At 42.2% G+C, this 23499-nt stretch overlaps 1 protein-coding gene across 1 annotated transcript in view; it reads right to left on the bottom strand.

Annotated features, from left to right (window-relative positions):
* LOC141147242 (contactin-associated protein-like 5) overlaps positions 1-23499 on the bottom strand; it is a 585111-nt gene that overhangs the window by 39760 nt on the left and 521852 nt on the right. Inside the window, exons 20-21 of the mRNA XM_073634434.1 lie at positions 22581-22714; positions 16706-16793 (exon numbers count right to left, since the gene is read on the bottom strand). Of these exons, the coding sequence (XP_073490535.1) occupies positions 16706-16793; positions 22581-22714 (222 nt within the window). The remainder of the gene's footprint in view (positions 1-16705; positions 16794-22580; positions 22715-23499) is intronic.

Genomic DNA, 23499 nt, shown 5'->3' with positions numbered 1-23499 from the left:
GGCAGGCCAGTCAAGTTCCTCCACCCCAAACTCACTCATCCATGTCTTTATGGACCTGACCTCACAAATGCGCTTCTGGAAGAATGGTCAAACATTCCCATAGACACACTCCTAAACCTTGTGGACGGCCTTCCCAGAAGAGTTGAAGCTGTTATAGCTGCAAAGGGTGGGACAACTCAATACTGAACCCTACGGACTAAGACTTCCTTCTGCTGCTCTGCCTTAAGTGCCCTGTCCATAATGCCACGCAGAGTCTGCTCCAGCAGGAACACAACAGGGATTGTGTCACTGATGCATACACTGTCACGGCTCACCATCCTTGTGGCAGTACAGTGGATGCATCCTTTATGAGCAACCATTAGCATGGGGAAAAAAAGCCGAGCCGGCCTGTGCCTGTCATTGTGCCATACTCACACAGGAACTCGTTGAAGGCCCTCTGCTGCAGGTGCAGCCCCTGCAGCATTGTCAAAGTTGAGTTCCACCTGGTGGGCATGTCACAAATCAGGCGGTTTATGGGCAGATGGAATTCCCGCTGAATTTCAGCCAAAAGAGCACTGGCTGTGTATGACTGCCTGACATTGCTACAGACTCTTCTGGCCAGCTTTAGCAGATCTTCCAACCCTTGGTACCTATTTAGGAAATTATGCACCACCAAATTTAGGAGATGTGCCAGGCATGGCACATGTGTCAACTTTCCCTGTCTAAGGGCGGACAGGTTTGTGCCATTATCACACACCACCATTCCTGGCTCCAGCTGGCGTGGCGTCAACCACCTCTGGGCCTGTCCCTGCAGACCATGGCGAGGCCTGTTCTGAATGGAACCTGTCCTGTTACACCGCTGTATGGTCTTGGCCACCATGCTGCAGCTCAGTTTCAGGGCCTTGGCAATCTCCTTATAGCCTAGGCCATCTTTTTTTTTTTTTTTTTTTTATCAAAAGTTTTTATTGCGCACAGAGTCAAAATTTATACATTACATCTGATAATGACGTGACATACAAATCATAATAGAGGCGTACATTGAACAAATTTAACCTTCATTAGTAAAAAAATATTTCCATGCTCATACATGTAGATTCCTGAGTTCGCCGTCCTTATCACTCAATCAATATATGTGCATTTTTTAAACCAGAACAAAAAATAAAAACAACCAGCATATTACAACCAGCAACTTCTCCCCTCCCTCCCTCACCCACCCATAAGTCTGTCTTTGGTAGAATGGCCCACAAAGTAAAGCGAACCAGAAAAAAAGAAACAACCACCCTCTCATCAGCCCAAACAGAAAAATTGCGCTCACTATCATCCGTCCTTTGCCTATTCACTTTCCTGAAATAGGTAAAAAAATCCAAAAAACATCCTCCCCGCAAAATATTTATCCCTCGCCTTCCAGGGTATCAGCAGAGTCAACCCATCTAAACCATACTTTTTGAAATTTTTTTGAGGCCCCCCTAGCTTCATAAGTCATTTTATACATCAAGACATCAGAGTTAATTACTTTTTTCCACATCCCCAGTGTCAGCGGTTCATCATGTATCCATCTTCTGGCAATAAGCTTTCGTACTCCAAAAAATAAAATTCTCAGGAATAATTTTGTGTGTGTACTCATTTGTTCTTGTCCAAACACCCCTAGGAGACACCTTAAGGGAGAGCAAATATTTGGCAAATCAAACTGTTCCGAAATGAATTCTGTCACCTGCGACCATAATGGTCTTACCTTTACACATTCCCAAGTCATGTGTAAGAAAGTACCCTCCGCCCTCCCACACTTATGACAAATGGCCGATTCCCGTCTATGCATTCGATACAATCTAGTAGGTGTATAGTACTGTTGATGTAGGTACCGGAATTGAATCATTTTATCCGTGGAAGAGACTACTGATATTAGATATGTATCCAGCACCTCCTGCCACATTTCTTCCGACAGCTCAGGGACAATCGTGACCCAACGTTCCATAGATCTAGAGGTTGTAGTCCCCACCCCTGGGCCCACCGCCCCATAATATCTAGAAATTCTTTTTTTCGGGTCCGGATCCATCAGAATCCTCTCTAAGTCAGTATTCTGAACTATAATTTCATCAGCCTAGGCCATCTTTATGTAGAGCAACAATTCTTTTTTTTCAGATCCTCAGAGAGTTCTTTGCCATGAGGTGCCATGTTGAACTTCCAGTGACCAGTATGAGAGAGTGAGAGCGATAACATCAAATTTAACACACCTGCTCCCCATTCACACCTGAGACCTTGTAACACTAACGAGTCACATGACACCGGGGAGGGAAAATGGCTAATTGGGCCCAATTTGGACATTTTCACTTAGGGGTGTACTCACTTTTGTTGCCAGCGGTTTAAACATTAATGGCTGTGTGTTGAGTTATTTTGAGGGGACAGCAAATTTACACTGTTATACAAGCTGTACACTCACTACTTTACATTGTAGCAAAGTGTCATTTCTTAATGTTGTCACATGAAAAGATATAGTAAAATATTTACAAAAATGTGAGGGGTGTACTCACTTTTGTGAGATACTGTGTGTATATATATACTGTATATTTACAATTGTAAGAAAGGGAGGGGGGGGGGGGGCTGGGCAATATGACATCCATTTTTGGGTGAAGGTTCACTTTAACGTGACAAACCACCACCTGAAAATTAAAATAAAGATTGCAGGGGAAGCATGGTGGGGTCTACCTGGAGATCATAGAATGTGAAGGTGGGATAGTCACACAAATCATTGTAGCCTTTATTGGAATTATTTGGTTTAAAAACATTTAGTATTAGCCTTTTTTTTTTTTTTTTGGAAGCATCAAGAGCTGGAATTTAAGAAAAAAAAAAAAAGTATTTTAGACTGCTTAAAAAAAAATCAATATATCAGTGTAAAAGAGCACAGGGTTCCCAGGCCCAGGGCTCATAACACACACACTTTGTTGCATCAGCACCCTCATCCCACATCTCTGCATTTCATTCCAATCGCCCGGAGCGCAGGGCTCACATTTGCACTTTTTTGTGTCATTAAATTCTATTTTTAGGGTGCACATGACTCTGTCGGTAAACACAGTCTCTCAGCATGCCTTTTTATATGAATGAAAGCTCACATATTTCACAGAGAACTTGACTCCTAATCAACATTAGCTTTCCACTGCTCCGTGATCCGTTTTTCTGCCTAATACAATTCTTTAAAGCTTGCACAGTTGTACAGGTTACCTAAGGCGGTCTGTATACAAATGTAGCACACATAGTCGTGCACAGGGGGTGTGCCAGGTGTGCCTAGGCACACCCAAATCACTACATGTGTTGCAGATTCCCCCCCTAGGCATGCATGTTTGAGCTTTGGGGTGCACACCCTAATACAATAGGCTGCGCACGTATGGTAGCACACCTAGGAACGCCCACTCCTCCAGACTGACATCCACCCTCAAGGAATTCTGATAATTGATACTTGCACAAATATTCCCAGATTTGGGTCTTCTGTATTGATGTTTCCAAACCCAGCCATATGCTGTAACTGGGATGCTTTCACATAAGTCCTCATGTAGGAACCACAGGAACCCCCCATGTCTTTGGGTAACTGAAGAGTGGAAGGTTTAATTGGGGGGGTCTCTTTGCTTCTAAATGAAGTCCCTAAATAAAGAATCTATCAAGTTTGAAAAACCAATACTGGGGAATTATGCAAGACATATAGTAGTTGTGGCACCCAGATCATTTGAAGTCAATTTTTTAAGGTTAAATTTGGTTAAGACAGGGAACCGATTTAGTTTAAGTTCATCTGCAAGGGAGGGGGAAGATTATAATTCCCAGATACCTGAACAATTCTACTATCCTTATCTGTAAGGAACACTTCGGGGGATTCCCCGCTAGAGGGTCTAGAGGCTGAGCCAATTTGGATGATCAGGGACAAGCTCCAGATATTAACTCTCTTCAACAGTTGCCACCACAATAACTGTTCTAATTGGAGGATTTATCTTCTGTTCCATTGACAAATTAAACATTTTGGATTTTTTTCCCTCACCTTTTAGTCAGGAGACAATGGTCAACAAAAGAAACAAGGAGGGTGAAATAAATACCTGGCATAGGTTCTAATTTGTCCCCACTTTATCCCAAATTGTAAAATTAAGCTCCAGTCAGATTTAGCAACCCCCCATTCCAAAATCACCTTCTTACCTTAAGTGGACTCAGTCAATTTTCAATAGACTCATTTGTCCATGGATAAATAGCCCTGAAAGAACTCCACCACAGGGCTTGCTGTCACCATCTTTAGGCTCATAAGTCTAGAAGGTGGCTCGTGGAGATACCATGAAGGCTACAGGACTTATGAACCTAAAGATAGTGTCATGCAGCCTTGTGGTGAAGTTCTTTTACGGTGATTTATCCATGGACAACTGAGTCTATTGCAAAATTGATTACAGGTCCAGGAATAGGTTCATACAGTATCTCTATGAGCTGACCTTTGCTCATGTACATATACTGTAAGCCTTTCTCTATAGTTCTTGCAGCGAAGCACTGACAGTACGACATTGAGCCTGCAATTGGTGAATAGTTTCTGTGTTCTACTCGGTATAAAAAAGCCCATCCGTGACCTTAGCCCTTGCTTGGCGTTTTGCTGCCAGGCATACCTAGAATGGGGTAGATCAAGTAGGCCACCTCAAAGATACCTTCTCCCAATGCCCCAAAGTAGCCGCAATGCTTGTGGAAAGGCAGTGACAGGAAGGATGTGCTAGAACTGGAGAGAGTCCAGAGAAGGGCGACAAAATTAATCAGAGGGCTGGAGGAACTCAGTTACAAAGAATAACTACAAACCTTAAACTTATTCTCCCTGAAGAGGAGACACTTGAGAGGAGATATGATAGCAATATACAAATACCTAAATGGTGATTCTAGCATCGGGAGGAAACTACTCAGGGAGCTTAAGAGGGCATGCTGCCACTCAATGAAATTGGAGGAGAAGCTGTTCAACCTTAAACTATGTAAGGGGTTCTTTACTGTGAGAGTGGTAAGGATGTGGAATGCCCTTCCACAATCAGTGGTGTCAGTGGGAAGTGTCTAAAAACTCTTATGCCGCATACACACAATTGGAATTTCAGACAACAAAACCGTGGATTTTTTTCCGAAGGATATTGGCTCAAACTTGTCTTGCATACACACAGTCACAGTCACACAAATGTTGTTGGAAATTCCAAACGCAAGAACACGGTGACATACAAGACGTACGACAAACCGAGAAAAAGGAGGTTCAATAGCCAGTGCGGCTCCTTCTGCTTGATTCCGAGCATGCATGAGCTTTTGTGCGACGGACTTGTGTACACACGAACGGACATTCCGACAACAAGTGAAGTCGGTGGAAAATTTGAGAACCTGCTCTCAAACATTTGTGGCCAGAAATTCCGACAGCAAATGTTCGATGGAGCGTACACACGGTCGGACTTTCCGACAACAAGCTCACATCCAACATTTCCCGTCGTCACAAGTTGGGCACCTTAGCGAATGCAATATACAGGGATATGGGACATTTAACTTACATGGACACACTTATGCCCCGTAAACACGATCGGAAATTCCCCCAGCAAAAGTCCGATGTAAGCTTTTGGTCGGAAATTCCGACCGTGTGTATGCTCCATCGGACTTTTGCATGCAAATTCCCACCAGCAAAAGACTGGGAGCAGGTTCTCTATTTTTCGTTCGGAAAAAGTTCCTATAGAAAATTCTGATCGTCTGTACCAATTCCGGTGCGCAAAATTCCTACACATGCTGGGAAACAATTTGACGCATGCTCAGAAGCATTGAACTTCATTTTCTCGGCTTGTCGTAGTGCTCTACGTCACCGCGTTCTTGATGGCCGAAAGTTCAGAGAACTTTTGTGTGACTGTGTGTATGCAAGCCAAGCTTGAGCGGAATTCCGTCGGAAAAACCATCCAAGTTTTTTCCGACGGAAATTCCGCTCATGTGTACGGGGCATAACACATACATACATACACACACCTACACAGGTTGAACTAGATGAACCGGTGTCTCTATTTAACCATACCAACTATGAAACTAAGAAACATTTACAGAGATTTATAGAATGATTTACTCAGATATTGAGGTTTTATTTACCGTATTTATTTTTTTTGGTGAATTATTTGTGCCAATTTATGGCACAAAAAAGGGTCATAGAGTTCTGTTCTAAGTAGTGGTATCTGCAGCTAGGTATTAAGGAAAAAAATCTTTAGAGATTGATGGATAATTTAGGTTGGTTTCCAGTAATAAATGCAGTTAATTTAATATGTGTCATTTTTTTTTTCCAAAAATCAAGCATGCTGAGGAGCTTAACCGAGTGTAGTATTTTATAATGAAAAATTAATTACCCCAAATTGAAATATATCATCTATTTAATAACCTAAGTGACTTGGAAACATGCAAGAAAGATTTTATAATTAGGAAAATATACAGCAGCAAAGGATGGACAGTCCACACAAAATTATATTTCAGTAGAAGACAAAATAGTTGAATCACTCACGGGCTTCTGATATTTCTCAGGAGCTGAATCAGCGACGTCCCTCTGGAGTTCCCGGTTCTGGGTACGAGTCACGGCCATTGTGAGTGGCTTCACTCTCTGAACAACCTCTTGAACTGTCTAATTGTTTTTTATATGGAGAAGATCAGTGAACTTCTGGAAAGTTTGATCCGTTGTAGTTTGACCAAACTCTTTACAAAACTGGGAGCCTCAGAAAATTTGGTAAATTTTGAAATCAGAAGTCCTTCTGAAGCCAACAGCAATCTAGACCAGGTTCTGAAAAAGTGTGCATTAAGGTGCATCAAAATGCAAAAATGCGCAGAATGGTTTTGGAAGCTACAGGCAGCTGATCCGCCGCTAAGCAGGCGGATGACAGGTCCATGTCCACTCCGCTATGCAGAGCAGACACAGCCTGCTATTCTCTATGGGGCATTTGGATGGAAACGGACCACCTGTTTGTTTCCATCCGACTGTCATCCAATCCATTGTTGGCCCAGATCGGATGCAGGTGGGTGTAAATGGACACATAATGAACAATGGGTGGTCTGATCGGCAGTACCGAGACACAGTCATGAATGAATGAATGAATGATCTGTAACACGCTGCAAATGCGAACGGAATCGCCTCAAGGCGCTAAATGCGTTTTGTGTTGTCAGCTTCTTAGAAGAGGTAGGTCTTGAGTTTTTTCCTGAAGGCCAGATGGTTTTCTTCCATGCGGATGTGAGTCGGAAGAGTGTTCCATAGCCGAGGTCCCTGGACTGCGAATCTGCGTTCTCCCCTTGCTTTGTAGCGGTATTTGGGAACGAGGAGGAGGTTTTGGTTAGATGATCACAGATTGCGATTGGGTGTGTAGTGTTTTATTTTCTCTCTGGGGTATTGAGGGGCGTTACTTTGTATGCATTTGTGGGTGAGGCAGAGGGTCCTGAATGTGATCCGATTCTTTACCGTTAGCCAATGTAGGCTCCTCAGGGATGGAGAGATGGACTCCCAGGGTTTTTTTCCTGTTAGCAGTCTTGCCGCCGTGTTTTGAATAGCCTGTAAGCGCGCAAACTGATATTGGCGTAATCCTATGTACAGTGAGTTTGCGTAGTCGAGACGGGAATTGATGATTGTTCCAACTACTGCTGCTTTGTTCTCTTCTGGGATGAAGGGGATGAGTCTGCGAAGCAGGCGGAGGAGATGGTGAGATCCGCTAACTACTGATCCTATTTGTGCATCCATTGTCATTTCTGAGTCAAAGATAACTTCGAGACTCTTGGCTTTGGTGCTCAGAGAGATGGTTTGTCCAAAGATGGTGGGAGGTGCCCATGGAGTCTTGGTTTTGTGATTTTGGTTAGCGTTTAGGAAGAGAAGTTCTGTTTTTGACCCGTTGAGTTTGAGGGAACTAATGGTCATCCAGTCATCTATCAAAGTGAGGCTTTTCTCTAGTTGCTGATGGTGGTATTTTTGTCCGGTGATGCGAAAGTAGATTTGGGTATCGTCAGCGTATGAGTGGAAGCAGAGGTCTGATTTTTTGATGATTTTAAGGAGTGGGCGGATGTAGAGCCCAGGGAAAGGATTCATAATTGCGCCACCCTCCCCCCACTATTAATACATACCATAGAATGGGTGTACCACCCTGTATCTATTTTTTGTCCCTTTGCTTCACTGCGCAACTGCCCCTCCTGCCCACCCCTTGTCCCAGCCCTGCTGATCGTGTCCACCCAAAAAAAAACAGACAGGCAGACTTGATCTGTCCACTGATGTGAAAGGGGCCTAATGGTCCCATTTGTTGCACACGTGGCACACTATAAAATAGGATTTATAACTCCTAGCGGCCACTACTTCTACATTCTACAAATTGTGAGGGGTAAATGTCAGCAAAGGAGGTTCACTTTTTTTTTTTTTTTAAATACGCCCCTTTATTTTTAGAGACTAGAGCTTACCTGCACCATATCAATGCCCTTCCTGGGAATTCTGTGGCTTGTGCCTTTTGCTAGAGAACTGGCGGGCTGAATGTCACTTCAGCTCATAAAACAGCCTTATTTATTATGCATAGGCAGCAGGTGCACATAAAAAGGGATCCGGCACTCTTTTATGTATCTATAGTTATGCATGTGAATTTGTACAGATTAAAGTAAATAATATCAGCAATATGTGTTAATACTTCATAAACCTTGCTTCCGTTTATAGTTTATTTTATAGCCTGCGCAAAACTCTGAAATCTAATGTACTCTCCTGGAGGCTCGGCTCTTTTTATCTACATTATAATTTCTAAAATGTCATTAAATTACACCTTGCAATAGAGATTATATTGAATATTTCACTCGCTCTGTGCCCACAAAGCTTACAGTCTAATGCAACCTTTGAAAACGGTGACTTTTCAACACAGAGGAGCCCTTGAAATAACATTCTGGTCTCAGAAAACTCCTGCTAAAAATGATACAACTCATGATACATTAGTGTGATGGTCAATGGGAAGAATGCTTCTCACACTTGTCGTTGGGAAGAACTACCCCCCCACAGATAGATAAAAAGATTAACGGTGTCATTGGAAACTTATCTGAGAGCCAGAAATTGTTCATTGTTCAAGGAACCCCTAGTAACCTCTGCAGGAACCCTGGGGTTCCATGGAACACTGGTTTAGAAACCCTATGTCTCCTACTCATGATACATTAGTGTTATGGTCAGTGGGAAGAATGCTCCTTACACTTGTGGTCATTGAGATGAATTACTCCCTGCTAGAAAGATCAATGGTGTCAGTGAGAAATTATCTGAGAGGCAGAAATTGCTCATTGCTCAAGGAACCCCTAGCAAACTCTGGAGGAACCCTGGTTGAGAAACCTTGATTTAATGTCTCTAGGATACCATACAGCCTAAATGGGGGGAGGGGGTTAACCAACCAAGCACAAATTCTCCCAGGCACATTCCAATGTGGTAAGCCTTCCCAGAACAGCTGAGGCTGTTATGGCCTGAAAAGTGGGCCAGCTTCATATTGATGGCTATGGTTTTGGATTTGGATGTCCAAACAGTTTATATACTGTAAGTATTATGGTGGGGTGTAGGGACGGGCTTCTGTTTGATCCAAACCCATGATTGACTTAATCTGGAGGGAAGCTGGTAGAGTTGAGCCATCAGCTCTGGACGGGATGCTTATGACATCATTGACCTAATATGACAGCATGGCCATTATGGGTCATTGTCAAGTGTTGAGGAGGGCACCTGGTACAAAAGTTCAAGCAAGATATATGCAATGCACATGTTCCTGAAACTGCAGATATAAATGGGGGCTTCAGCTACCACTGGCTGGAATGAAGAATATTTAAAGCGCAAAGTATGTCACCAACACTCCAGGATCTCCAAAATGGGTCCAAAGCTTTAAATGAAAGCAGTGCAGCACTCAAACCCAGAGTAAGTCTGAAATAGCTAAAAACTGAAAAAGTATGGCAATGACTAGGGATGAGCTGAACACCCCCCTGTTCTGTTCGCACCAGAAAATGCGAACAGGCAAAAAATTTGTTCGAACACGCGAACACCGTTAAAGTCTATGGGACACGAACATGAATAATCAAAAGTGCTCATTTTAAAGGCTTATATGCAAGTTATTGTCATAAAAAGTGTTTGGGGACCCGGGTCCTGCCCCAGGGGACATGTATCAATGCAAAAATAAGTTTTAGAAATGGCCGTTTTTTCGGGAGCAGTGATTTTAATAATGCTTAAAGAGAAACAATAAAAGTGTAATATCCCTTTAAATTTCGTACCTGGGGGGTGTCTATAGTATGCCTGTAAAGGGGCGCATTTTTCCAATGTTTAAACAGTCTGACAGCAAAATAACATTTCAAAGGAAAAAAAGTCATTTAAAACTACTCGCGGTTATTAATGAATTGCTGGTCCGACAATACACATAAAAGTTCATTGATAAAAACGGCATGGGATTTCCCCACAGGGGAACCCCGAACAAAATTTTTTTTTTAAAATGGCATGAGGGTCCCCCTAAATTCCATACGAGGCCCTTCAGGTCTGGTATGGATAATAGGGGAACTCCGCGCCAAAATTTAAAAAAAAAATGGCGTGGGGTCCCCCCAAAAATCAATACCAGACCCTTATCCGAGCAACCTGGCAGGCCGCAGGAAAAGAGGGGGGGACGAGAGAGCACCCCCCCTCCTGAACTGTACCAGGCCACATGCCCTCAACATTAGGAGGGTGCTTTGGGGTCCCCCCCAAAGCACCTTGTCCCCATGTTGATGGGGACAAGGGCCTCATCCCCACAACCCTTGCTCGGTGGTTGTGGGGGTCTGCGGGCGGGGGGCTTATCGGAATCTGGAAGCCCCCTTTAACAAGGGGACCCCCAGATCCTGTCCCCCCGTGTGAAATGGTAAGGGGGTACAAAAGTACCCCTACCATTTCAGAAAAAAGTGTCAAAAATGTTAAAAATGACAAGAGACAGTTTTTGACAATTCCTTTATTTCAAGTCTTCTTCTTTCCATCTTCTTTCTTCTATCTTCTTTCTTCTATCTTCCTTCGGTTTCTTCCTCCATCTTCTTCTTTCTCTGGTTCTTCCTCTGATCCCCTGCTTCTTGCTCCAGTGTTCTCATCCGGCATCTTCCTCCGTGGCATCTTCTTCCCTTCTTCGTTCTTGGGCCGCTCAGCAGCCATGATGGGAGGCTCCCGCTGTGTGACGCTTCTCGTCTTCTGACACTTCTTCAATAATGGAGAGCGGGGCCACCCGGTGACCCCGCCCCCTCTGATGCACAGGGACTTGACAGGGACTTCCCTATGAGTTTTCCCGTGACGTCAGAGGGAAAGGGGTGATCAGTGCTAAAAATGTGCACTGTCATTGTACTAATGACACTGGCTGGGAAGGGGTTAAACATCAGGGGTGATCAAAGGGTTAACTGTGTGCCTAGCCAGCTTTTGTGTGGGGGAGGTGCTTTTACTAAGGGAAGGCATTGATTCATGTTCCTGTTTAGCAGGAGCATGGGATCCATGCCTTCCCTACTGACAGAACAGCGATCTGCCTTGTTTACATAGGCAGTCCGCCGTTCTTGCTCTCTGCGGTACCCGCAGATCAGCTCCCGCTGTGTCTAATCACAACGGGAGTGGGTCGCCGGCGGAGCGCATGCTCGCCTGAAGTGGCGGATCACGCACTAGGTACGTGATTCGGCGCAGAGCGGCCGCCCTGCCACAATAAACAGTATGTACAGTGGGTGGTCCGCAAGTTGTTAATCATATATAGACTGAGTGCAGCTACACAAACCTGGTCATCCCTGCTGCTGGGTGCCCGCATTCGGTATCTCTGTCACCCCCTAGTGTCTGGAAGTATGCATATGAAATATATTTTTAAAAAAATAGAAAAAAAAGACAACATGCAAAAAAATCTAAACGTATTGTAATATTTTTACAATAACCACAAGATACATAGTAATTTCCCTTGCTCAGCTCCTGACACCTTCTCTCTCTCTCTTTGGAAAATGATGATTGTGGAAAATAGTGCTGTATATATTCTGTCATATAGATGACAGTGCAATACAAAGAAACAATGGAATCATTTCTCCCGTCCTTTCATCTCACCTGACTAGAAAAGCGATTGTAATTACGCATCATTAAAACTTAACTTGACATTCAGCGACTCACGACGCATTTTATTATTGTTAATTGATGTCATTTTATCTATGAGGCCTGAAAGGAGGACAATTATTTCACATTGAAGACATCCATCGATAACACATTTAGGATCCTTGCACGCCTGGGAAATATATTTCTGGTGTACTTATGTAGGATCTGGCTGACTAAATGATCCTGCGCAAAAAAATGAAGTCCATAAAGTGTCTCTATGGACCTTGCTTTGTGCACTGGTGAGCAGTCATGTTGGAACAGGAAGGGGCCATCTCCAAACTCTTCCCTCAAAGTTGGGATCATGAAATTGTCCAAAATGTCTTGGTATGCTGACGCCTTAAGAGTTCCCTTCACTGGAACTAAGGGGCCAAGTCCAACCCCTGAAAAACAACCCAACACCATAATCCCCCCTCCACCAAATGATTTGGACCAGTGCACAAAGCAAGGTCCATAAAGACATGGATGAGCGAGTTTGGGGTGGAGGAACTTGACTGGCCTGCACAGTCCTGACCTCAACCCAATAGAACACGTTTGGGATAAATTAGTGCAGAGACTGCAAGCCAGGCCTTCTCGCCCAACATCAGTGCCTGACCTCACAAATGCGCTTCTGGAAGAATGGTCAAACATTCCCATAGACACACTCCTAAACCTTGTGGACAGCCTTCCCAGAAGAGTTGAAGCTGTTATAGCTGCAAAGGGTGGGCCAACTCAATATTGAACCCTACGGACTAATGCCTCGTACACACGATCGGACTTTCCGACAACAAAACCGTGGATTTTTGTTCGAAGGTTGTTGGCCACAACTTGTCTTGCATACACACGGTCTCACAAATGTTTGCCAACAATTACGAACATAGTGAAGTACAAGACGTACGTGAGATCTCCATTATGAACGCTAGTTTTACAAGACCGAGCGCTTCCGGCTCGTACGTGATTCTGAGCATGCGTGAACTTTTGTGCTACGGACTTGTGTACACACGATCAGAAAGTCTGACAACAAAAATTTGTTGGCGGAAAATTTGAGAACCTGCTAGCCAACATTTGTTAGCGGAAAGTCCGACAACAAATGTTCGATGGAGCATACACACAGTCGGACATTCCGCCAACAAGCTCACATCCAACATTTGTTCTCAGAAAATCTGATCGTGTGTACGGGGCATAAGACTGGGATGCCATTAAAGTTCTAAATGCAGGCGTCCCAATACTTTTGGTAATATAGTATATTAGGACACTTACCTGTCCAGGAATTCAGCGGTGTCCTCACCTGAGCTGATTTTTCAATCGGCCATCAGGTGCTGCCACCACCATCTCCACTAAGGGAGCCGACAGTGAAGCCTTGCAGCTTCACAGCTTGTTCCCTACTGCGCCTGTGTGAAGTGCTCTACGCTCTGTGAATGGGCCAGCTGCAGAGGAAGGAGAAGGGGGGGCACACTCAGCCAAAAGTGGAAGCGAGTACCTGTCAAAACCAGGAAGGAGTCAGACAAGCAGAGCTTCCCATTTTGGGTGGAGCTCCCATTTAAGCCCTGGGAGCAGAGCGTAGTGAAACGCGTAAGCCCATGGAGGAGCTGAAGCCGTTTCCATTTATCTTCACGTGTGCGGCGTCCCTATATTGTATGGCTTCTTTGCTCTCTGAATGAAGCATTCTCAGATGCCCGCACCCTCCTTCTCTTGGTGGATCACCGGATTGGTAATTTAAGACAATAAGGTTCCTTTCACACTTGTGCAACTTGTCATGTGATGTTGAGCACCAAATATGTGCAACTTTAAATCACAGTGACTTTAAAAAGATTCCTGCTCTACAGCTGTGGCCAAAAGTTTTGAGAATGACACAAACATTAACTTTCACAAAGTCTGCTGCCTCAGTTTTTCTGATGGCAATTTGCAATTTGCATACACTCCAGAATGTTATGAGGAGTGATCAGATGAATTGAAATGAATTACAAAGTTCCTCTTTACCAGGAAAATGAACTTAATCCCAAAAAAAAAAAACATTTCCACTGCATTCATGAAGAAGGCTTCAGGGCACCCAAGAAAGTCCAGCAAGCACCAGGACCGTCTCCTACAGCTGATTCAGGAATCAGGATCAGGGGCACCACCAGTGCAGAGCTTGCTCAGGAATGGCAGCAGTCAGGTGTGAGGACATCGGTATGCATAGTGAGGAGAAGACTTTTGGACAATGGCCTGGTGTCAAGAAGGGCAGCAAAGAAGTCACTTCTCTCCAGGAAAAAACATCAGGAACAGACTGATATTCAATAAAAGGTACAGGGATTGGACTGCTGAGGACTGGGGTCATTTTCTTTCATGAATCCCCTTTCCGATTGGGGTATCCAGAAAAAACCTTGTCTCGAGAAGAAAAGGTGAGCGCTACCATCAGTCCTGTGTCATGTGCATCCTGAGACCATTCATGTGTGGGGTTGCTTCTCAGCCAAGGGAGTGGGCTCACTCACAATTTTGCCTAAAGCCCCATTCACACGATCGGACCTTCCGACAACAAAACCATGGAATTTTGTCAGAAGGGCGTTGGCTCCAACTTGTCTTGCATGCACACGGTCACACAAATGTTGGCCAACAATTACGAACGCAGCGACGTACTACGTGGTTTTTCAGCTCTTTAACGCCACTCTTTGGACTCCTTCTGCTAATTTTGTGTTAGTAGAAGTGTGGTGAGTGTTTATTTGTGCTTTTATTTTCGCATTTTTCATTTCGTGCTTTTCAGTTCTGAACGGCTGTTCGTCAACCAGCCATGTTGCGGAATCGGAGGAGATAACTTGTTAATTATTATTGGCCTTGGAGTTATTGCTTTGACATTATTTTGGTTGAATAATGATTTGATTTGGTATATTTTCTATATTTTTGGATGCATAGAATGCACTCATGTCTAATTTTTTTTTTTTTTTAATGCACAATAAAAAAAATTGTGGAGAATAATACTTGGCTATGTGTTTTACTTCAAATGACAGTTTGGGAGTCGGCAGTTACGTTTTAAAAAATACAATGTAATATTGGGACACCAACATAGCTGTATCTTTGATCTTAAAAACTACGGGATAATGGTGTTGTGGTAACTTACACAAATAAAAAAAAAAAAAAAATAATAATATTGTTCTTGATATCACTAGAAAAAAAAGCCTTTGAAAATTCATTTGCAATAACTCCATCAGTATCACCAGCAAAGCAGCTTCATTATTATCCCATTAAAGAAGAAGAGAATTGTGCGCCGCATTTCCAGATTTCAGAATTTGCCGCGTCGCGAATGTTAATTCTCCATTACGAACGCTAATTTACAAGACCGACCGCTTCCGGCTCGTCCTTGCTTATCGAGCATGCGTGTTTGTACTTTGGACTTTTGTCCGACAGACTTGTGTACACACGCTCGGAAAATCCAACAACAGACATTTGTCCACGGAAAATTTGAAGACATGCCATCCAACATTTGTTGGCGGAAAGTCCGACAACAATTGTCCAAAGGAGCGTACACACGGTCGAATTTTCTGCCAACAGCCTGTCATCACACATTTCCCGTCGGAAAATCCGATCGTGTGTACAGGGCTTAAGAACACAGCCATGAATTGTCCAAAAACATTCTCCTAGAGCAACTTCTCCTAACCATCCAAGAACAGTTTGGTGGAGAACAATGCCTTTTCCAGCATGACAGAGCACCTTGCCATAAGGCAAAAGTGATAACTAAGTGGCTTGGAGAACAAAACATTGAACTTTTGGTTCCATGTCCAGGAAACTCCCCAGACCATAATCCCATTGAGAACTTGTGGTCAATCCTCAAGAGGCGGGTGAACAAAAAAAAAAAAACCCTCACAAATTCTGCCAAACTCCAAGCATTGATTATGCAAGAATGGTCTGCCATCAGGCAGGATGTGACCCAGAAGTTGATTGAGGGGGAATTGCAGAGGTCCTGAAAAAGAAGGGTCAACACTGCAAATATTGACTCTTTGCATAAACCTCATGTAACTGTCAATAAAAGTCTTTGACATTTATGAAATGCTTGTAATTATACTTCAGTATACCATAGTAAGATCTGACCAAAAGATCTGAAGACACTGAAGCAGTAGACTTTGTGAAAATTAATATTTGTGTCATTCTCAAAACTTTTGGCCACGGCTGTACTTTGGTCTGACATGAGTGCCACAGACCGCAATGTAAACCTGGTACTGACTCATAGAAAACTGCATTCAGAATAATGAAATATATAAAATGAATACTGAATTTCTTGCGGCCCTGTGTAAGGATGTCCATATGCTGCCCGTGTTTACCTGCACCAGGGATGCACAGGCGTTCCATGCCTCCCCCCGTGCAGGCAGTCCCCTTTAAGTCAATTGGTTGCACGGACACAGCCGCTGCTCCCAATTTGATATCTGTGCGGCTGCGCGCCCCCCGAAGTGTGAGTTCAGGACATGCACCCCCGCACCTAAATTGTCAGAAGCTCGCAGTGTGCGGCGAAATCAGAGGAAGCCGTTTCAGTCCAGGAGAGGAGCCGCTACAACTCTGCAAGACTGAAGGGAAGGCCGGAGGTCAGATTTTATAATGCAAAAGCAATATAAAATCCCCCGCAGAGCTCACGCCTTCTTCCATCAGCACTTCAAATCAAATGTCGTAAGGGTGAAGGCCTACCTAAGACTTTCCCCAGGGTGAGAGATTTGATGGCTTTGAAATAGATATCCGATGAAAAGTGATGCCGTTGCTTCAGGATCTTGTCAATCTGAAAAAAAAAAAATATGTTACAAGATAACAATAAAATTAATTAAAATTAAATAAAGTAATAAAAAACTATAAAAAAAAAATAATAAAAAAAAAAAATAGAACAACAAAAAAACGTTCTACACAAATCTCATAGTCACATTGCACATAAAGCAATTCTATGCTTTAAAGTGGTAATAAATCAAAAACCAAAAATGTAATATAAACAACAGTATATATATATATATATATATATATATATATATATATATATATATATATATATATATATATAAACCTTCTCTGTGCTTCAGTAATCTCCCCCCAAAAAAACAATGCTGCTCTCTTAATTCCTCTTTAAACAAATGTCATAAAGTAATCAAACAATATAGTGCTCAAATCACTAACAGGGCTGTGAAAAACATATAAACAAATAAGCAAAAAATAAAAAAAAAATAAAAAAAAAACAAAATAAATATATATAAATAAAACAAGTATATAAACAAAATAAATAAAAAAATAGACAAAAAAAAAATGTTTATTTGTTTATTTATCTTTTCATGTTTTTCACAGTTCTACTAGTGATTTGAGCAAAAATGTAATATATTGCAGCTTACCAATTATTATTTTTTAGTCTTTTTTCCCCCTTCTGTTTTCACCTGGTGATCCGGCCAGTAACACACCTCCTGTATTAGGGCTCTTGCGCACAGCGGCTTGAAAAAGCTCAGTACGGCTTTTTTTTTTTTTTTTTTTTTTTTTTTTTTTTTACTGAGCTAAAATACAGCCCATTATTTGTAATGTGCCTATACACACAGGCGCTTAAACAAGCGCCACGCAATCTTCAGTAAAAAAAAACAAAAAAACAAAAAACAAGCATTTTTGGTCAGTAATTTACGCCTCGTGCACGCAAATGCACGTGAATGCGCACAAATGATCATTTGCATATCATACAGAATGAGAACGCAAGAATAAGTTTGCGCAAAGATCCTCAAATGCACACAAAAAAAAAAATAAGCGCAAATACATACAGAAAAAAACGCCTAAAAATACATCCGAAAAAGGAGAGGCTCAAACAGGAGTATCATGTGCAAGAGGCCTTAGAGCGCCCAAAATCTGGCGGGAGTCTGGCGGGGAGGGTTATATGGACGAGCAGATTTAGATACACTAACAGATTGAAGCTGAACTCCGGCTCAAACTGCCATTAATGAAGAAAAGGAATCTGGGCAGCCGCACTCCAATATAAGCCTTTATTGTAGCAGATAGTCAAAGTTCATGTAACAGCCGAAGCAGGGTAAGGCAACTGACGCATTTCACAACATCATTGTTGCCTACTCATAGCTATGATTAAGCAACGATGATTTTGTGAAACGCGTCAGCTGCCTTAGTCAAAGTTCATCTCACAGCCGAAGCCGGGTGAGGCAGCTGACGCGTTTCACAACATCATTGTTGGCTATGAATAAGCAACGATGATGTTGTGAAATGGGTCAGCTGCCTTACCCTGCTTCTGCTGTGAGATGAACTTTGACTATCTGCTACAATAAAGGCTTATATTGCAGTGCAGCTGTCCAGATTCCTTTTCTTAATTATTGTTTGACCTGTTATTTCCACACCGGGGGGAGGGCGTCACTCTCAGTTCATTTCTTGGTTCAGCCTCTTCTTTTGTCCCAAACTCAAACTGACGTTACTCAAGTATTACAGCAACAGTTTTTTTTTTTGGGGGGGGGGAGGGTAAAGGTTTTACATGAATAAATAAAAGCTGATCATAGTAAGCATCCCCATGTCAGTGGTAAATGGTTTGTCTCAACCCTCTAACTGCCAAATCAGCAAGGGAGCTTGTTCTGTTTGAAAAGACTTACTGGTTGGATCACCAGGTGAACATAGAAAGAAGGAAAACCTAAAAAAAGAAAAAAAAAGAAAACGAATGCGGCCGTCACATCTAAGAATTGGTAAGCTGCAATATAATGAATGTTTGCTTTTTGGGTTTATTATCACTTTAAATAAATAAATAAAAAAGAATATAAAGTGCAGTGTAAAGCATCCATTCAGACTTTTATTTGTTTGGTGAGAATGTCGCTTACAATGTCTTGCGAATGACGCGATGATATAATCACACCGCGGGATAATTATATGCTGTGCAGCTCAGACCGCCAGCGGGGGAAGGGACTCAGTGATAACACGTCTGTGGCTCTGTGCTTAAAGATTTCTTGGATTTCTTTATTAATGTTTTCTACAATCCAATCTAATTTGCATTTAAATCTTAAAGTCCAAAAAAAAAAAATGGATATTTAAATCAGCGAGATTCCAGGTGCATCGAAACATAAGATGTGGAAAAGCTCACGTTTTCTTTTATAATTACAAGTATGTATATAGAAGTGACTACATAGCACTTTACATACTCTGCATTTCACATCAGTCCCTGCCTTTAACCACTTCAGCTCCGGAAGATTTACCCCCTCCCCCCCTTCATGACCAGGCCATTTTTTTGCAGCACTGCGTTACTTTAACTGACAATGGCGCGGTCGTGCGACGCTGTGCGCAAATAAAATTGATGTCCTTTTTTTTCCCCTCACAAATAGAGCTTTCTTTTGGTGGTATTTGATCACCTCTGCTGTTTTTTATTTTTTGCGCTTTAAAAAAAAAAAAAAGCGAAAATTTTGTAAAAAAAGTATATATACATTTTTTACGATCTGCTATAAAACATACCCAATAAAAAAATTTGAACAATCAAATTTCTTCATCAATTTAGGCCAATATTATCTGCGCTATAAACAAAAAAAAAGAGCGACAATTAAAAAAAAAATATATATATATATATATATATATATATATATATATATATATATATATATATATATATATATATATATATATATATATTATTTACTTTCAAATAAAACATATAAAAAAAAAAAAATATTTTAAAAATCGAATTTATTTATAAATTCAGGCCAATATTTATTCTGCTATATACTTTTGGTAAAAAAAAAAATCCCATTAAGCGTATATTGATTGGTTTGCGCAAAAGTTATCGTGTCTACAAAATAGGGGATAGATTTATTGAATATTTATTTATTTATTTAATTTTTTTTACTAGTAATGGCGGCGATCAGAGATTTCTAGCAGGACTGTGACATTGTGGTGAACAATCGGACACCTAAGATGCCTTTCAAACTGGGGCTGCGCCGTGTTAGCGGTAAAGCGCCGCCAGTTTTAGTGCCGATTTAACGTTGTATTAGCGGTGCTTTTTGGCCGTTAGGGCGCTTTTAACCCAACGCTAGCGGCCGAAGAAAGGGTTAAAAGTGTCTGTGTCGTGGTGCTGCCAAGGCGCTTTGCAGGCGCTTCAGCAGTGCTGCCCATTCATTTCAATGGGCAGGGCGTTTTGGGAGTGCTGTATACATGTCAAAAATAAAAATGTCCCGCACTGTAGATCCATCTCACGCTGCCCGACGAGCTGAAAAAAGAAAAAAAAAAAAGCCGTAACAGCTCCGCCTCTATGGGAGGCTCCCGCCGAGTGACGCTTCTTCTCGGTGACAGCTGTTATATAGCTGAGGGCGGGGCCACTAGGTGACGTAAATGGGCGTCAGAGGGGGGCCGGGGTCACCCATTTACGTCACCATGTGGCCCCACCCTCATCGGCGGCGTGAGATGGATTTATATTGCGGGACATTTTTATTTTTTTATCTTTTAATAAAGGACTTGTCCCAAAGTGTCTCCTGTCTTTTTTACTATTTTTGTCACTTTTTTTTGTGAAATGGTAGGGGTACACTATACCCGTTATCAATTCACATAGGGGGGGGATGGGATCTGGGCATCCCTTGTTAAAGGGGGCTTCCAGATTCCGATAAGCCCGCAGACCCGCACAACCACCGGGCAAGGGCTGTGGGGATGAGGCCCTTGTACCCATCAACATGGGGACAAGATGTTTTGGGGGGTACCCCAAAACATCCCCCCCATGTTGAGAGCATGTGGCCTGGTACGGTTCAGGAGGGGGGGCACTCTCTCATCCCCCCCTCTTTTCCTGCGGCCTGCCAGGTTGCATGCTCAGATAAGGGTCTGGTATGGATTTTGGGGGGACCCCTATGCCATTTTTTTTTAATTTTGGCGCAGGGTTCCCCTTAAAATCCATAAAAGACCTGAAGGGTCTGGTATGGATTTTGGGGGGGACCCCTACGCCATTTTTTTAAAATTTGGCACAGGGCTCCCCTTTATATCCATACCAGACCCAAAGGGCCTGGTAATGGACTGGGGGGAGGGCCCGATGCCGTTTTTTTCAATGAGTTTTATCTATATTGCCGAGACCCGACAATTCATTACAGCTACGAGCAGTTTTAGATTACGGTACTTTTTTCCTTTAGAAATGTCTTTTTGCTGTGGTATTGTTCTAAACACGGGAAAACTGTGCCACTTTACAGGCATACTATAGACACCCCCCAGGCACGGTATTTAAAGGAATATTTCACTTTTATTGTTTCACTTTAAGAATTATTAAAATCACTGCTTCCGAGAAAACGGCCGTTATTTTAAAACTTTTTTTTGCATTGATCTATGTCCCCTGGGGCAGGACCCAGGTCCCCAAACACTTTTTATGACAATAACTTGCATATAAGCCTTTAAAATTAGCACTTTTTATTTTTCATGTTCGTGTCACATAGGACTTTAACGATGTTCGCGTTTTCGTCCAAATTTTTTGCCTGTTCAGATGTTCTGGTGCGAACTGAACCAGGGGGTGTTCGGCTCACCCTTAAAAAAGACTTCTAGAATCCTGGATACAAAGAGACTTTTAGAATCCTGAACAGATGTAGACTTCTATATTCCTGATGACTATTTCTATGGATAAAGACTTCTAGAATCCTGGATGGATGAAGAATTTTAGAATTATGAATGAATAGACTTCTATAATTCTGAATGGATAAAGACTTCTAGCTTCTTTGATAACAGATGAATAAAGACTTCAAGAATGCTTGATGGATGAAGACTTCTCGAATTCTGGATGATAAAGACTTCTTGCATCCTAGCTAGATACAGACTTTTAGATTCTTGGACAGATGTAGACTTCTAGATTACTAATGAATACATTTCTACAGATAAAGACTTCTAGAAAGCTGGATAATAAAGACTTCTAGAATTCTGGATGGAGGAGACTTCTAGAATCCTGGGTGAATAACGACTTCTGGATTCCTGGACAATAATGAATTCCAGAATCCTAGATAGATCAAGACTTTTAGATTCTTGGACAGATGTAGACTTCTAGAATCCTGATGAATACATTTTTACAGATAAAGACTTCTAGAATCCTGGATAATAAAGACTTCTAGAATTCTGGATGGAGGAGACTTATAGAATCCTGGCCGAATAACGACTTCTGGATTCCTGGACAATAATGAATTCCAGAATCCTATTAAGATCAAGACTTTTAGAATCCTGGACAGATGTAAACTTCTAGAATCCTAGATAGATGAAGACTTCTAGAATCCTTGTTATTCATACTCTTCAGCAAAATTCCTCCTATCCAGCCCTGATGATGGGGAAGTGTTGGTGTTGGTGGCTGTTCTATGTTGTCTTGTTTTGAGCAAATGTTTAAAATGACCTTATTATTGGACCTTAAATCTTACATTTTGGTCCCACTAGATAAGGGGACCTCAGACAGGGGGCTGGGGCAGGATTTATTTTGTTGCAATGCTGCTTTAGAACAGCTGAGGGAGGAAATTGATAGATTGTTGCAATATTTATTCAGTCTCTTTCATTGCCCCATTGACAGCATTGATACTAATTGATACTGTACATGCCCCCCAATATGTCTACACATTACCTGCATTGTCAGCTCCTTTCCTTCTCTTGTAATCTTCACATGATGCAGCTTTCGGTGGTTGTCTAGTCTCTTCAAATCAAATGTAAATACATACAGCCCTTCTCTGCCAAGTTTATATCTCACTTGTAAACTACCTGGAAAAAAGAAATCAATCCATTAAACCTTGTGATCAGTAAATATAAATACTGCATATATACTGAATAAAATCGCTGTTCTGAAAGTAATGCAAAAGTGGGAGTAACTTTTTAGGTCGTTCAAATGTAACATATTGGTAGAGTAACTTTTCCTCTATAGTAACTCTTCTTCTTCTGTTTCATTGCAGGTAAATAAAGGATTCCAAGCAGAAGCAATGTGCCGTCATTGAGTTCCTGATGAAGGAGGGGTGCAGGCTGTTCAACATCCACAGAACGCTACAGAATGTTTACAGAGATTGCATCATTGCCAAGAGTCACCAATGACAAACCATTGCTCATGAATGGTGTCATCTCCGTAAACATTCTGAAGCCTACTGTGGATGTCGGACAGCCTGCACCCCTCCTTCATCAGGAACTCAATGATGGCACATTACTTCTGATTGGAATCCATTATTTACTATGAAAAGGAAGAATAATGCCGCGTACACACGAGCGGAATGTCCGTCAGAAAAAGTTCGATGGGAGCTTTTCATCGTATTTTCCGACCGTTGTGTATGCTCCATTGGACTTTTTCTGTTGAAAATTCTGATGAACTTAGATAGTGAACATGTTCTAACTTTTTCCGACGGGGCTAATTACTATCGGGAAACCCGCTCCTGTGTATGCTGTTCCGACCTACCAAAAACGGCGCATGCTCAGAAGCAAGTACGAGACGGAAGCTATTGGCTACTGGCTATTGCACTTCCCTTTTCTAGTCCCGTCGTACAAGTTGTAACGTCACCGCG

Source organism: Aquarana catesbeiana, linkage group LG06 (assembly GCF_042186555.1).
Source record: "Aquarana catesbeiana isolate 2022-GZ linkage group LG06, ASM4218655v1, whole genome shotgun sequence".
NCBI classification, from domain to species: domain Eukaryota; kingdom Metazoa; phylum Chordata; class Amphibia; order Anura; family Ranidae; genus Aquarana; species Aquarana catesbeiana.
This window is presented reverse-complemented; position numbering and strand designations above follow the sequence as displayed.